The 12,303-nt window shown below is 36.5% G+C and overlaps 1 protein-coding gene and 1 long non-coding RNA gene across 2 annotated transcripts; one reads left to right on the top strand and one right to left on the bottom strand.

Moving 5' to 3' along the window:
• The first annotated feature begins 1,403 nt into the window (after nucleotides 1-1,403).
• On the top strand, nucleotides 1,404-9,163 carry LOC129350817 (uncharacterized). Its single transcript, XR_008604335.1, has 2 exons — nucleotides 1,404-1,769; nucleotides 2,509-9,163. It is a non-coding gene; the product is annotated as an uncharacterized LOC129350817 (long non-coding RNA).
• Nucleotides 3,238-11,943, bottom strand: LOC111566252 (ankyrin repeat domain-containing protein 1). The gene is made up of 9 exons (XM_023266768.3): nucleotides 11,784-11,943; nucleotides 10,673-10,873; nucleotides 9,199-9,327; nucleotides 8,854-8,961; nucleotides 8,577-8,675; nucleotides 7,618-7,716; nucleotides 6,928-7,026; nucleotides 6,507-6,605; nucleotides 3,238-4,621 (listed from the first exon to the last, which is right to left on the bottom strand). Exons 1-9 carry the CDS (start codon nucleotides 11,808-11,810, stop codon nucleotides 4,529-4,531), a joined length of 954 nt encoding a protein of 317 aa, XP_023122536.1. The 5' UTR covers nucleotides 11,811-11,943; the 3' UTR covers nucleotides 3,238-4,528.
• Between the last annotated feature and the right edge of the window lie 360 nt (nucleotides 11,944-12,303).

Consider the following 12,303-nt stretch of genomic DNA (forward strand, 5'->3'; position numbering starts at 1 on the left):
GTTTCACTAATTTGCATAAGGAGAACAGGTTTTTACTCTGTACCCCTCCCCAGATAATGTAAAAATTATACCTTCTTTCAGAATACTTGACATAGTTGTGATTAGACAGCAGAGACTGTAGTCTTATGAAATCAAACCCCATCAATCATTGAGCAACTTCTTTTTATGACCTACAGTTTTATTGTATAAGCATTGAGCTGCAACATCTAGACTGAATGGATGAGTCAGTAAAGCAAAATACAACGCTGTTCATTTCTAGTTTCATCCAGTTTCCGAACATTTCAACAGCAGTAAAATAATGGAATTCTACCGTCACACATAGTAAAAGAACAAATGAACCTTTATTGATGAGGACATTATTTACTTTTTTTTTAGTCAACAGGTAAATTAACGTTTTTTGCTGTGATGTTATTATTATTAGATATTATCTGTAATTTAACAAAACAGGTAAGAGTATCTGTAAAATAACAGTTAGAAAAAATTAACACTTTTCAGTCATCCATTTATGTAAATTATCTTTCAAAGTATGTATGTATGTACAAGTATGTAAAATAATATTTTTTTTACAATTTAAATACAGTAAAGAAATTGTGTTTTTGATATCATTTCCAGCTTTTGCTATACTTTTTAGGCTTATATAGCCTATATATATATTTATTTATTTATATTTATATTTATTTTATTAATTTTAATTTTAATTTAATTTAATTTTTTCAGTAATGGTAGTTATTTTCTGTAACAACAAAACAGAAAATCTGTAAATAACAGTAAGTTCTTTTTAAAAATACAGCTTATTATATATATATATATATATATATATATATATATATATATATATATATATATATATATATATATATATATATATATATATATATATATATATGAAAATAAAATTACACATGTTTATTTTTTCAGTAATGCTAGTTATTATCTGTAACACCAAAACAGGGAAAATCAGTAAAATAACTGTAGATTGTTTTTAAAAATGCAGTAAAATATTACTGTTATTATTATTATTATTATTATTATTATTATTATTATTATTATTATTATTATTATTATTATTATTATTATTATTACTATATTAAACCGTGTGTTTGTGTATATATATATATATATATATATATATATATATATATATATATATATATATATATATATATATATATATATATATATATATATATATTTATATATATATAAATTATATATATATATAATCTAGAATTCTGAATATATGGAATGAAAGTCGGAATATATTGAATGAAAGTGTTCAGACTTTCATTCCATATATTCAGATTTTCATTCAATATATTCAGAGTTTCATTCCATATATTCAGAGTTTCATTCAATATATTCCGAAATTTTTTCCTACCGAGCCCCAGAAGGGACATGTCGGTTTGGCGAAACGACAATGGAGGACACCCACCTGTACGAGAGTTTTATTGAGGTTTATTTTGAAATCGGCCTAAAACACAAAGACATTCAAGCAGTGCTTAACAAGAGGCACAGTTTTCACATAAACGATGCTGCTTTTCGAGCAAGCTGGTTCCAGTGCAAGTTCGGAGCCAGTGTCTGACTGAGCACCAGTTCCTTGTGTTTCCACCAACTAACCACCGGCTCCTGGGGACGCAGCAGTTATCGGCCAAAACAATCCCGCTTTGACCGGCTGCATTCTGTGATTCCAGCCGGGGCCCTGAACGCCACAGTCGTGCTGGACTTGATGCACTACGAGTCTGCCATGCAGACCAACGATCCTGATCCTGGTAAGTTTTATTTCTCCAACACCCTGCTGTTAGCCCGCTATGAATACACAGCTACAGTAGTCCCACATTAATATTATGAAGGCTACACCAGCTAACCTGGTAGGACACAGCATCAGTGATCAGAGGTTGGCGTTGAACTGTTGTTTGCTAACCAGTTAGCCGCTGCTAAGCTAACAAACTATGAAACAATTCCTTATAAAACCTGAGAAAAGGAGCAGCAGTATTTCCTAACAAGACCTGTGTTCAAAACCTCCCACGTTGTTACACAACAGCCCATTAATCATATTACTGAACTATATGGTAATCATTGACATTTCTCTTGAAGAACCAATGAACGCTTTGTGAACACATTCTAATTCATGTGTTGATTATGTTTTGTATCAGTAATGCAAGTCTATAAAACAAATTATTCAAATGATCAAACTAACACAATGAAGTAAAGAGTACTGGTAATCTGCAGCTATTTTCATAATTTCAAGGGAAAATGCTGATTGTTGTGTGATTTTCCAGCTTTGCAGATGTGGAAATTCAATGCACTGCTTTCTTATAGACAGATGTTTCTGGTGGTTTTTAGCTGTTATCAAATAAAACAAGGCATTTAGCACTGTTGGAAATTATTACATGTATTTTTTGTAACCCTTTCTAACATTGTATGGACAAAGCAATAATTAATCCGTTAATGGAGAAAATGATTTGTAATACAGATGCTATCATCAGCATTTCTTGTTCATTTATTTAGTTGTCGGCCTTGGAGGATGAGGTCCAGTTACCAGGACTGTTACTCTGCAGCTCACAGATCCCATCCTGCAGCTCATCCATGCCGTCCTCCTCTCAACAGACCAAATCAAGTAAGATCTGTTTAGACTGTGCAAACATGAACATGATCAATATGTTAACTTTCAGCCCATCCTAAAATCACAAAACAGAACAGTACTAGTTGTTAGCATTGTTTTTTTCCATTTGTCATTCTCATCCCTGATATATATATAATTGTATATATTTAATTTTTATTTTATGTATTTTTTCAGTAATGCTAGATATTATCTGTAATGACAAAACAGGGAAAAATCTGTAAAATAAGAGTAAATAGTTTTTTTTTAAAATTACAGTAAAATATTATTATTATTATTATTAGTAGTAGTAGTAGTAGTAGTAGTATTAGTAGTAGTAGTAGTAGTAGTAGTAGTAGTAGTAGTGGCAGTAGTAATATTTTTATCATGAACCTGTGTTCTGCATTGCTTGGTTTGTGAGCTTAGTTTTTATTCTATTTTGTATTTAGTTTAGTTTGTTGCCTTTAGTTGAGTTTTTGGGTAACTTTTACTACTTATAGCTTGTCTAAACTTATTAACGTTGTTAAAACTCACACTTTCGTTTTCAAATCCTGCCTCCTTTGTTTGCGTTTGCTCTTGATCTGCATTCTAACTGCATTTTTTTAAACCACCGAGACTCTCAATAAAAGACAACTCAATTTCAAAATCAGCTTTTTTTATTCTTTAATACAATCCATAAATACAAAGCAAAATAAACATACATCTTTTAAAAAACTAAAGAAATACATCAAGGCCTGTTTCAGCCACATAAACGCTCGTCAAACATCCTCTCAACCAACTTTTCAGCTCGTCCTCTCTCACACTTTGCTGTGTGCGTTTTATTAAATAAGAACAATAAGCTGCAACTAGAAATGACACGGTCAGTGCAAGTGAACAGAAGTAGTCAGCAGCTGAGACGTTGGGGTCGCAGTGAATCACAGCTGAAGTCGACTGAAACAAATCCGAACAAGACGATGTTAAAAGGTTGTTCAGACTAAACCTGCAATAAATCAGGTTTGAGGGAATTAAAACTATAGTGAAAGCGGAGAGTTTCTTCTCAATTGGACTCAACAACTTACTGTTTCCATCTCATCTCTCAATCTTAAAATAAATAAGACCAAAGATTAAACTCGTCTGAATGTTTGAATATAACAACACACGACATCTACTACAAAGAAAAGGCTCAGTTCTTTTCACACTGATTTGGAGTGTTTTTTAAGTTTTACACTGGATTCAATACAGAGACTGCAGGTAAACCAGGTGATGTGAACCTGGAACCACTAAAGCAGCATCTCTGATTTCTATTCATTGGAAAAAAATCAATATCTTACATATATTCGGTTAAATCTGACCATAAATATACATTAAACCAACTCTTGTATAAGTCTAGACAATCAGTCACTCTTATATTAACTGTATTGAATGCATCAGTTTAATAATAAATCTGACAATGATGCCATTAATCAATAAATAAGTCACCAACTCATTGACTTCAATTGAGCTTAAAGTAAAATTAAGAAAAAAAACATCTTCGTACCGTCAGCCGAGACATTGTCCAGCAATATATGGCGATCAATGAATCAATCAGAGCTAATAATCACATTATTAATGACATTCTGATTGGATTTCACATTGTCGATCAAAGGCTGCCCTCCACAATGACCAGACGTGTTTATGATCAGCAGGTTGAAGATCAGCCTGAGGAGTTGCTGGTTCAAATCCCTGAACCAGGAGGAGGTAGGTTAATCTAAGATCTCCTCCAGCAGCCGGTTTCCTGAGGGACTCGGTGTGTGTGAGTCAACATGTGAGGCTGAAAAACACTTTGAAAAGCTTCCCTGGATGAGTGTTTGTTTCGTGAACCTCAGTGTGGACCAGAAAATACTGAATTTGTAACTGTTTCTCCAGCAGATCCTGCAGCTCAGTCTGAGTCTAAGTCCTCGTCTTCGGGTTCTACTTGTTGGGGTTCTCCTCGTTGAAGTTGCACAGGAGGCTCTTGGCTCCGTTCTGCCACGAATACAGCGTCTCCATTGGAGTTTTTCCATCCTGCACAGGAGAAACACAAAACCTGTGTTGGTTTCTCTGTCTATTTGTCTGTCTGTTCGCAATTTTACTCAAAGACGGAGAGGGCAGAGTAGTACTTATAGATGGACAACAGGAAGGGCTAGTAACTGAGGTGTGGTCCTACTCCTGAAGCTCATCTAAAGATTTCATCTCCATAAAAACTCCCTTTTTTGATTAAACCTTTATTACTCTGCCAAGGAATGCAACGGAGAAATGTGATGATCGGCTTGTCTGTCTGTTAGCAACATTACTTAAAAACAGACTAACGGATTTGGATGAAATTTTCAGGGAAGGTCAGAAATGACACAAGGACCAAGTGATTAGATTTTGGCAGTGATGCAGCTTAAAGTCTGGATCCACGGATTTGTTAAAGATTTCTGTATCATTGCCAGATAGCAGCACGGCGTCACTGTAACTATGACAACAAGTGAACACTACGTCAGCTGCATGTTGATGATCACATGATTAGGATCCTACTACAGATCCACCCCTGCGGACCACAAATTTTTAAAAGATTTCATCCGTCAGAAATCATACAACGACTGAGTCGCCTTGGTGGAGTACTGCACTCTCTGAGTGCTTTCTTGTTGTTTTTGTGACTGAATTTGACTTTTTCTGACTATATTCAGGTCTTATTACGGTACCCAACTACTTCAGTTGCAATTTCTGGCTGACCACTGAGCTTTACTGCATTTTTAAATGCACTTAATACTGCAAGGAACCAATGGACAGCACACGTCATATTAATACTTCTTCTTATACCCAAGGCAAGCAGTTATTGATGTAAAAACATGCTGTTTCTATGAAAAACTTTCATTTTTTTCTATCAAAGCACCTTGTAAACTTATTTTTTACTGTTATTTATTCATATACTACCGTTCAAAAGTTTGAGGCCACTTACAAATGTCCTGATTTTTGAAAGAAAACCAATTTTTTCAATGAAGATAACATTAAATGAATGATAAATCTAGTGTAGACATTGATAATGTGGTAAATGACTATTGTAGCTGGAAACAGCTGATTTTTAATGGAATATCTCCATAGAGGTACAGAGGAACATTTCCAGCAACCATCACTCCTGTGTTCTAATGCTACATTGTGTTAGCTAATGGTGTTGAAAGGCTCACTGATGATTAGAAAACCCTTGTGCAGTTATGTTAGCACATGAATAAAAGTGTGAGTTTTCATGGAATACATGGAATCGCCTGGGTGACCCCAAACTTTTAAACGGTAGTGTACTTTACTTGAGTTTATGCTCCTTTTTTACGACATTTCATGTTGGAATATTGGACTTTTTGCTGCTAGTTACTTTTCTAATTTGGATTTTTTTGTGCAAAACTTACAGTCACTTGAGAAAATAAAATGTTGAGAACATTGTTAAACCACTCAACAGTGTATTGAGTGAGTAAATTAGCTCAAAATCATCCAAGTACAGCATACATATTAACAAATCGAATGATAATGATTCAGTATTTTCATTCTACAACAACAACATGGGCTATTTTGCAGGATGAGCATTGCAGAGGAATGCTTTTACTGCTTAAAGTGGATTGCTGGAGTGTTTTCATGCCTTTATTATCATTGTACTACAATCATTTTTGACACCTTAAGCACATTTCATTGCTTCTACTTCTGCATTTTTATATAAACAGCCTTCTGCTGTGTCGCTTCTCTTAGGTAAGGAATTGATTTAAATACTTCCATTGCTGCAAGCCTCAGGTTTGCAGGCTTACATAGAAAACAGCATCAGTTTATATGATGAATTGTGAAGGCGCAGCTCAATCACCCACAGGGCATTTAGAGCTTAGAAGAATTTACTGAGCCACAGACTGCTGTCAGAGCTGTGGAGGTGTCATGATTTACTCACAGAGTTCTTGGTGTTGAGACTTGCCCCGTACATCATCAACAGCTTGATCATCTTGAATCTGTTTATCCTCACGGCGTCGTGCATGGGAGTGTCTCCGTCCTATAGCCGGGAAAGAACACACTAATTCAGTTTAATGATCTCAATGAGAGCAGTGGAGTTTTGATTTATTTCTGGGTGAAAAAAGGTCACAGAGGGTTTATTTCACTCAGCAGGGAAAATGTTTTAATTATCGCTGGCACGCTTTTACCAAACTGTGAGGAAAGACAGCAGCTGCTCCCTCTGAACTTGGTTTTTACTGCTTCAATAACTGTTTAATGAAGGTGTTATAAAAGTTTATTCTGTCCTGATTTAACGAGTCTGCAGCTCCGTCCCTGTACGTCCTGCAGCAGGTGATTCTGAGGAGTCTTTGCTCGGTTCTTACTCTGTCTTTGGCGTTGACGTCGGCTCCACAGTGGATGAGATGCTCGGCACATTGGCAGTGTCCCGTCCTCACGGCGACGTGGAGGGGGGTGCTGTGCAGCTGAGTAAAGCAAGACAGGGGAGAATAATATGAGAAACCACATGCATTACTGTCCATCACCTCAGGATGGTGCTAAAGTGACAGATCTGCAAAGCAAAGCTTCACATGAGGTGACCTGGAGAAACTTGAAAGAATGAATGCATGCTTTTATTTCAGACCTGTGAGGGGAAAAAAGCCACAAAAACAAACCAAAATTTTCAAAACAAACAAAACAAAGCCAAAAATAATAGCCCAGCATATCCGAAAAGGAGAAGGACGAAGCTTATTTCCACCTACCCCTTCTCCATCTCACTACCTTACTTCCACAGTTATTTATGTACATATTTACACACAAAAGATGAGGTAAAAAATATAAATAACATAACTAATCAGTGTCAAAGCCCCTCGACCCCCCTACACTTTGTGAAAACCACATTTTTGTACTGCTTTTTAAACTGCTTGGATGTTGCTTGAGCTCCAACCCGTTCCATAACCTCAGCCCACATATTAAAAGACAAAATGACTTCAGTGTTGTGTGAAATCTACCATGTTTTAATTTTAAATCCCCCCTTCGATTATACTGATTAAAGCTCTCAGGGTTTGTGGACCAACCTTGTCTCTGGAGGTGAATTTGGCTCCCTGGTCCAGGAGGAGCTGCAGGGCCTCCAGGCTGCCTCCTCTGCAGGCCCAGTGGACGGCCGTCGCCTCCAGCTGCAGCCAACACACAACCAACAGCCATCCGTCACACTGAGGCTAAGCTTGTTCCACTTAGAAACACCTAAACTTAGCTTCAGCCATCTTAGTTTTAGTACTCAACAATTTACACTTTTTAAATCTGGGTGTTTTATGATTTACTCTCATTATTATGTTTTTAGGATTGTTCTTACAGTATGTGCACTGCAATACATCTATCTATCATCTATATATAGTCTGTCTGTCTGTCTGTCTGTCTGTCTGTCTGTCTGTCTATCTATCTATCTAATAATATTACCATCTAATGACTTATGAATTGTAGTTGAGTTAAATAAGGAAGTTCAGCAAACTGTACAGTCTCTGTGCGAATCACATCTGCATTTCTTGTACATTTTCTCAATTTAAAGCATCAGAAATTTAGCTTACATGAAGAACTTTCAGCTGCAAATGTTTTATACCAAAGACAACATATCAGGTTTCTTTTAGTTACTCTGTTTCAAACAACCAGGATTCAAGACATCTTAAAGAACATTGGCTTTAAAGCTGCAAAAGAAGAGTCTAGGGAGAATTTTAACTCTCAGACAAGGCATGCAGGAAATTCAATTCCTGTTGATTAAACTCTCAGCTGTACGTTGATTTAACTCATCGTTTCAAATCAAAAGCCCTCAAACCAGAACAGTCGATGTTTAAAAGTTCTAAAATAGTCTGGAAATATAAACTGCATATTAGCATTAACCTAGAAAGGAGCAAAACTTCTGTATTTACTTTGAGACAACAAAAATGATCCACCAAATTCCTGCTAAATGTTTGTTTATACAGTGCATATATGGAATAAGTGACACCAGGAAAGAAAAGGAAGATTTTTTTAATCCTCTCACCTTGTCTTTTTTCTCGATGGCAGCTCCAGCCTCCAGCAGAGTTTTCATGACGTCCACATGACCTCTGAAGGAAGCTTTGTGCAGAGCTGTTCTCTGGAACTGGTCATCAGATGGCAAAACAAGATGTTCATTTAATGATGAACTCGTGTTTATCTTAAAGGAGCTCCATGCATGTAATTACTGGACAGTTTAAACTAATATTGGCCTCATTTTGTTAAGAATTTATAATAAAGGGTGAGAAGTGAACATGTATTCCTTATTAGTTAGAAACACTGACGTGGTCGGCAGCGTTTGGGTTTCCTCCGTCTTTCAGGTATTTCTCCACTACAGGAAGTTTGTTCTCCATAGCTGAAGTAAGAAACAGCTGCTCATCCACGATCTCTGGCTGCAAAACACAAGCACAGTTACTTTTTTTTTTAAACGGGTAAAGTGTCACACCCTCAACCTCAGCTGCAGTTATGTTAGCACATGAAGAAAAGTGTGAGTTTTCATGGAAAACGTGAAATTGTTTGTGTGACACCAAACCTTTGAAATGTATTTGTATATTCCTGGTGTAAAAAGCTACATTAAACGTTGCATTTATGGACTTTGGAAAGTCAGAGGTGTCTGATTTAAATCTCACCAGGGTCTCTGGCTCTGGTTGTTGTTTCTTGTGGACGGGAACCTTCCTCTCCCTCCTCTTCTTCCTCAGCTGCAGGATGTTGAACAGATCGTCCACCGTCTCCAGCTTCAGTCGGCCGCTTTTATCCGTCTGACGGACCAGAAAGATGAGTTCAAAGGCATGAAAAGAATGAAGCAGCTTCTGTTGTCTTGTGTTTTATCAGAATAATAATCAGGGGAAGTTACAAAAATAAGACACTGCAGAAGCAATAAAATGAACAATGTTGAGTAAATAAATAATTATAAGTAGAAAATTTAACAACTACAATCTTTCTGTTGTGCTTTATATAGTGCCCTGTTTCATCCTTTACTCCATTTAAGACTGAAGTACGTTTATACACTTCCTTAATGTCATCTTTCGACTGTGAAATTAGGTTTGAGACATTCAACAAACAAAAAAAACTGAATCCTATGTCTGTTCAACAAACGATTTTTTTGATCTGCATGCAAAAAATACTGACTTTGTTGTGTGTAGATTTTTTATTTTAGATTTTACTTGAGCTAAATCAGTTTTTTGACATCTCTAATGAACTTTAAATGCACCAGCAAAAAAAACGCTATGTTATACTCCCAAATGCCAGCAGGTGGCAGCATGGCCTGAGAGACAAACTCCAGAAGAAAACCTTTTCCAAGTGAAAGTACATTTACTTTGCTTGAGTAGTTTAGGGCCTCGTGCAGGGCTGAATGTCACCAAAACTCAGGTACAGGTGTGTTAGCATCAGCTGTAGACACAGTTTAATATTCTTCATGAACAAATCAGAGTGAGGATTAAAGTCAAAGTCAAACTGGACTGACGAATCATACAAAAGAAAGTTGAAATTCTATTATTTCCTTCACAAAAAATGGAAAAAAACCCAGTACAGTGCACGTTACAAGTGTCAACAGCTGTTACTGATGCTAGAAAAGATGGTGAGTATACATACCATATCTAAATATCTAATTTGTTTCCATACCAAAGGTTCATTTGATCTTTATTTTTCAGCTTGTTTTTTATTCTCTCAGTGCTAACACATTAGAATATGTCAACACACTTATTATTTCATAGTTTTTGAACATGATTCAGTCACTTGGACTTTCAATTTATTTAAGAAAGAAAGTTAACTATTACTCTTTAAGGACTTAACAAGATCTGCAGTTTAATCCAGAAAGTCCCTGAATTTTTGTTACATGACTGTAGATCACAATTAGCTTCACAACTGCACTGAGAACCACAGATTTTTTTGTTTTATTACAGAATCGAGATAGAAAAAAAAACTATATTTTTGGTGAATTTTTAAACAAGACATGTAGTATCTAGTAATTGTGATGAAGTGTCACAATTTTACCTGTTGGAGAGTTGAAAATCTTTTTGTTTACAGTCTTTTTTTAGGTTTAAATCAACATATTTACCATCAAAGTAGTTGTGAAATGACTGCACTGTGGGTTGTGGTTCTTACATTGAGAGCCGCCACGCTGACCTCCTCCTGCTCGCTGTCGCCCTCCTCCACCTCCACCTCCACCTCCACCTCCACCTCCAGCTCCAGCTCCAGCTCCAGGTGAGACCTCCGGTCATCCTGCTTCTCCTGGTTCACCGCCGCCTCGTACTCGCCTCCCTGGAAACCTTCGGCCTCTTTGCCCTCTGACCTCTTACCGGTCACCTGAAGGAGAGGACAGGTGACGAAGCTGCACTCTGAGTTTCAACAACAGACTGATTTAAACTACTGATGAGACACTGAACTAAACCTTTCCTCTTATCAAACACTTCATCCTGCTGTGACAGAAACGCAAACGCAGTCCCACTGGAGCTCCTTAATGATTTATATCTTCAGTTATTGAATCATTTAAACAGCTTGTGGTCTGTGTATCATTCAAAGCCTGCAGGGTTAAATGGAAAATATGAAGGTAAATGTGCAACAGTGACGAATAAAGCAGCTAAATTGTTTGTTACTTAAGTAGCTTCATGTTTAATTACCTTTCTTAAGTTGTAATTAAGCTTCCTGCCCGCTAGACTTGCAAAGTATAGAATAATTGATCAAGAGCACGAGGTAAATTGAGAGTATTATGTGTAAAGATTAACATTTATTCTGCTCTTTTTAAGGATTGTTTAAATACTTCTGTCCAGATGAGCTGCTCTTTAGCTTGAGATGTTTTTAAATCCCACGAAAATGTTCAATTTGTAATTATTTTACACTCAGATGGGCTGTTTTCGTCTTGTTTTTGCTCTCTTATTACATGCATCAGCATATATTTACACACTTGCTATTACATATGCAGCTAAAATGTACTGTCAGTTCTTTATTCTTGCATGTGGACATGCTTGGTTTAGTTTTAAGAATCATTGAACATCTTTTTTGTATTAAAAATACAAATATTTAACAGATTTTAAAGTACTTGGCTGGAAAATTTGGAAACTAACCAAGAAGAGGTGAAGAAAAATGGGAATACTAAGCTAGAAAAACAAACTTTCTCATTAGAAAAGCAATTATTTTGCTTCTAATTTAAAAAAAAAAAACTTGCACATTTGCTAGGATTGAAATCCCACTTCATGCTCCTCATCATTGATCTTACCAGTTCTTCAACACTGTGCAGTCCCATTCTTCTTCTTCTCTTTGATATAAAGTCAGAGCTGAGGATGTAGGTTTAAGTCCACTGGTCTTCTCTCTCCTGTGACGTTCACAGTCCGTCTGTCTGTCCGTCTGACTGTCTGTCTGAGCAGCTTCGGCCTCTTTTATAGCTCTAACGTCTGCAGAAAAAAAGAAAAAAAAACGTGTCTCCTGTCACTCAGCCGCAGATCACATTGCTGTGATCATGTGCTGCCAACATCCAACCTCCCAGATTCCCAGTTTGGACTCATGAAGCTGCTGCTGGTCTTTCTGTGTCACCCAGCAGAGATAGGAGGGGAGGGAGAGGGATCACTCTGCTGCAAATACTCAGTGGTCATTTAAACCTCATTAGAGAAGCTGAACGGGCTGTAAAACTGAGGAAATGCAAAGTTTTTTCATAGATTACCTGCTATATTATTTAGACAAAGAAAGAAATCTGCCACAGATTTACACACATGGATTTGTCCAACAAGAGTGGACATTTT

Source organism: Amphiprion ocellaris, chromosome 16, assembly GCF_022539595.1.
Source record: "Amphiprion ocellaris isolate individual 3 ecotype Okinawa chromosome 16, ASM2253959v1, whole genome shotgun sequence".
Taxonomy (NCBI): domain Eukaryota; kingdom Metazoa; phylum Chordata; class Actinopteri; family Pomacentridae; genus Amphiprion; species Amphiprion ocellaris.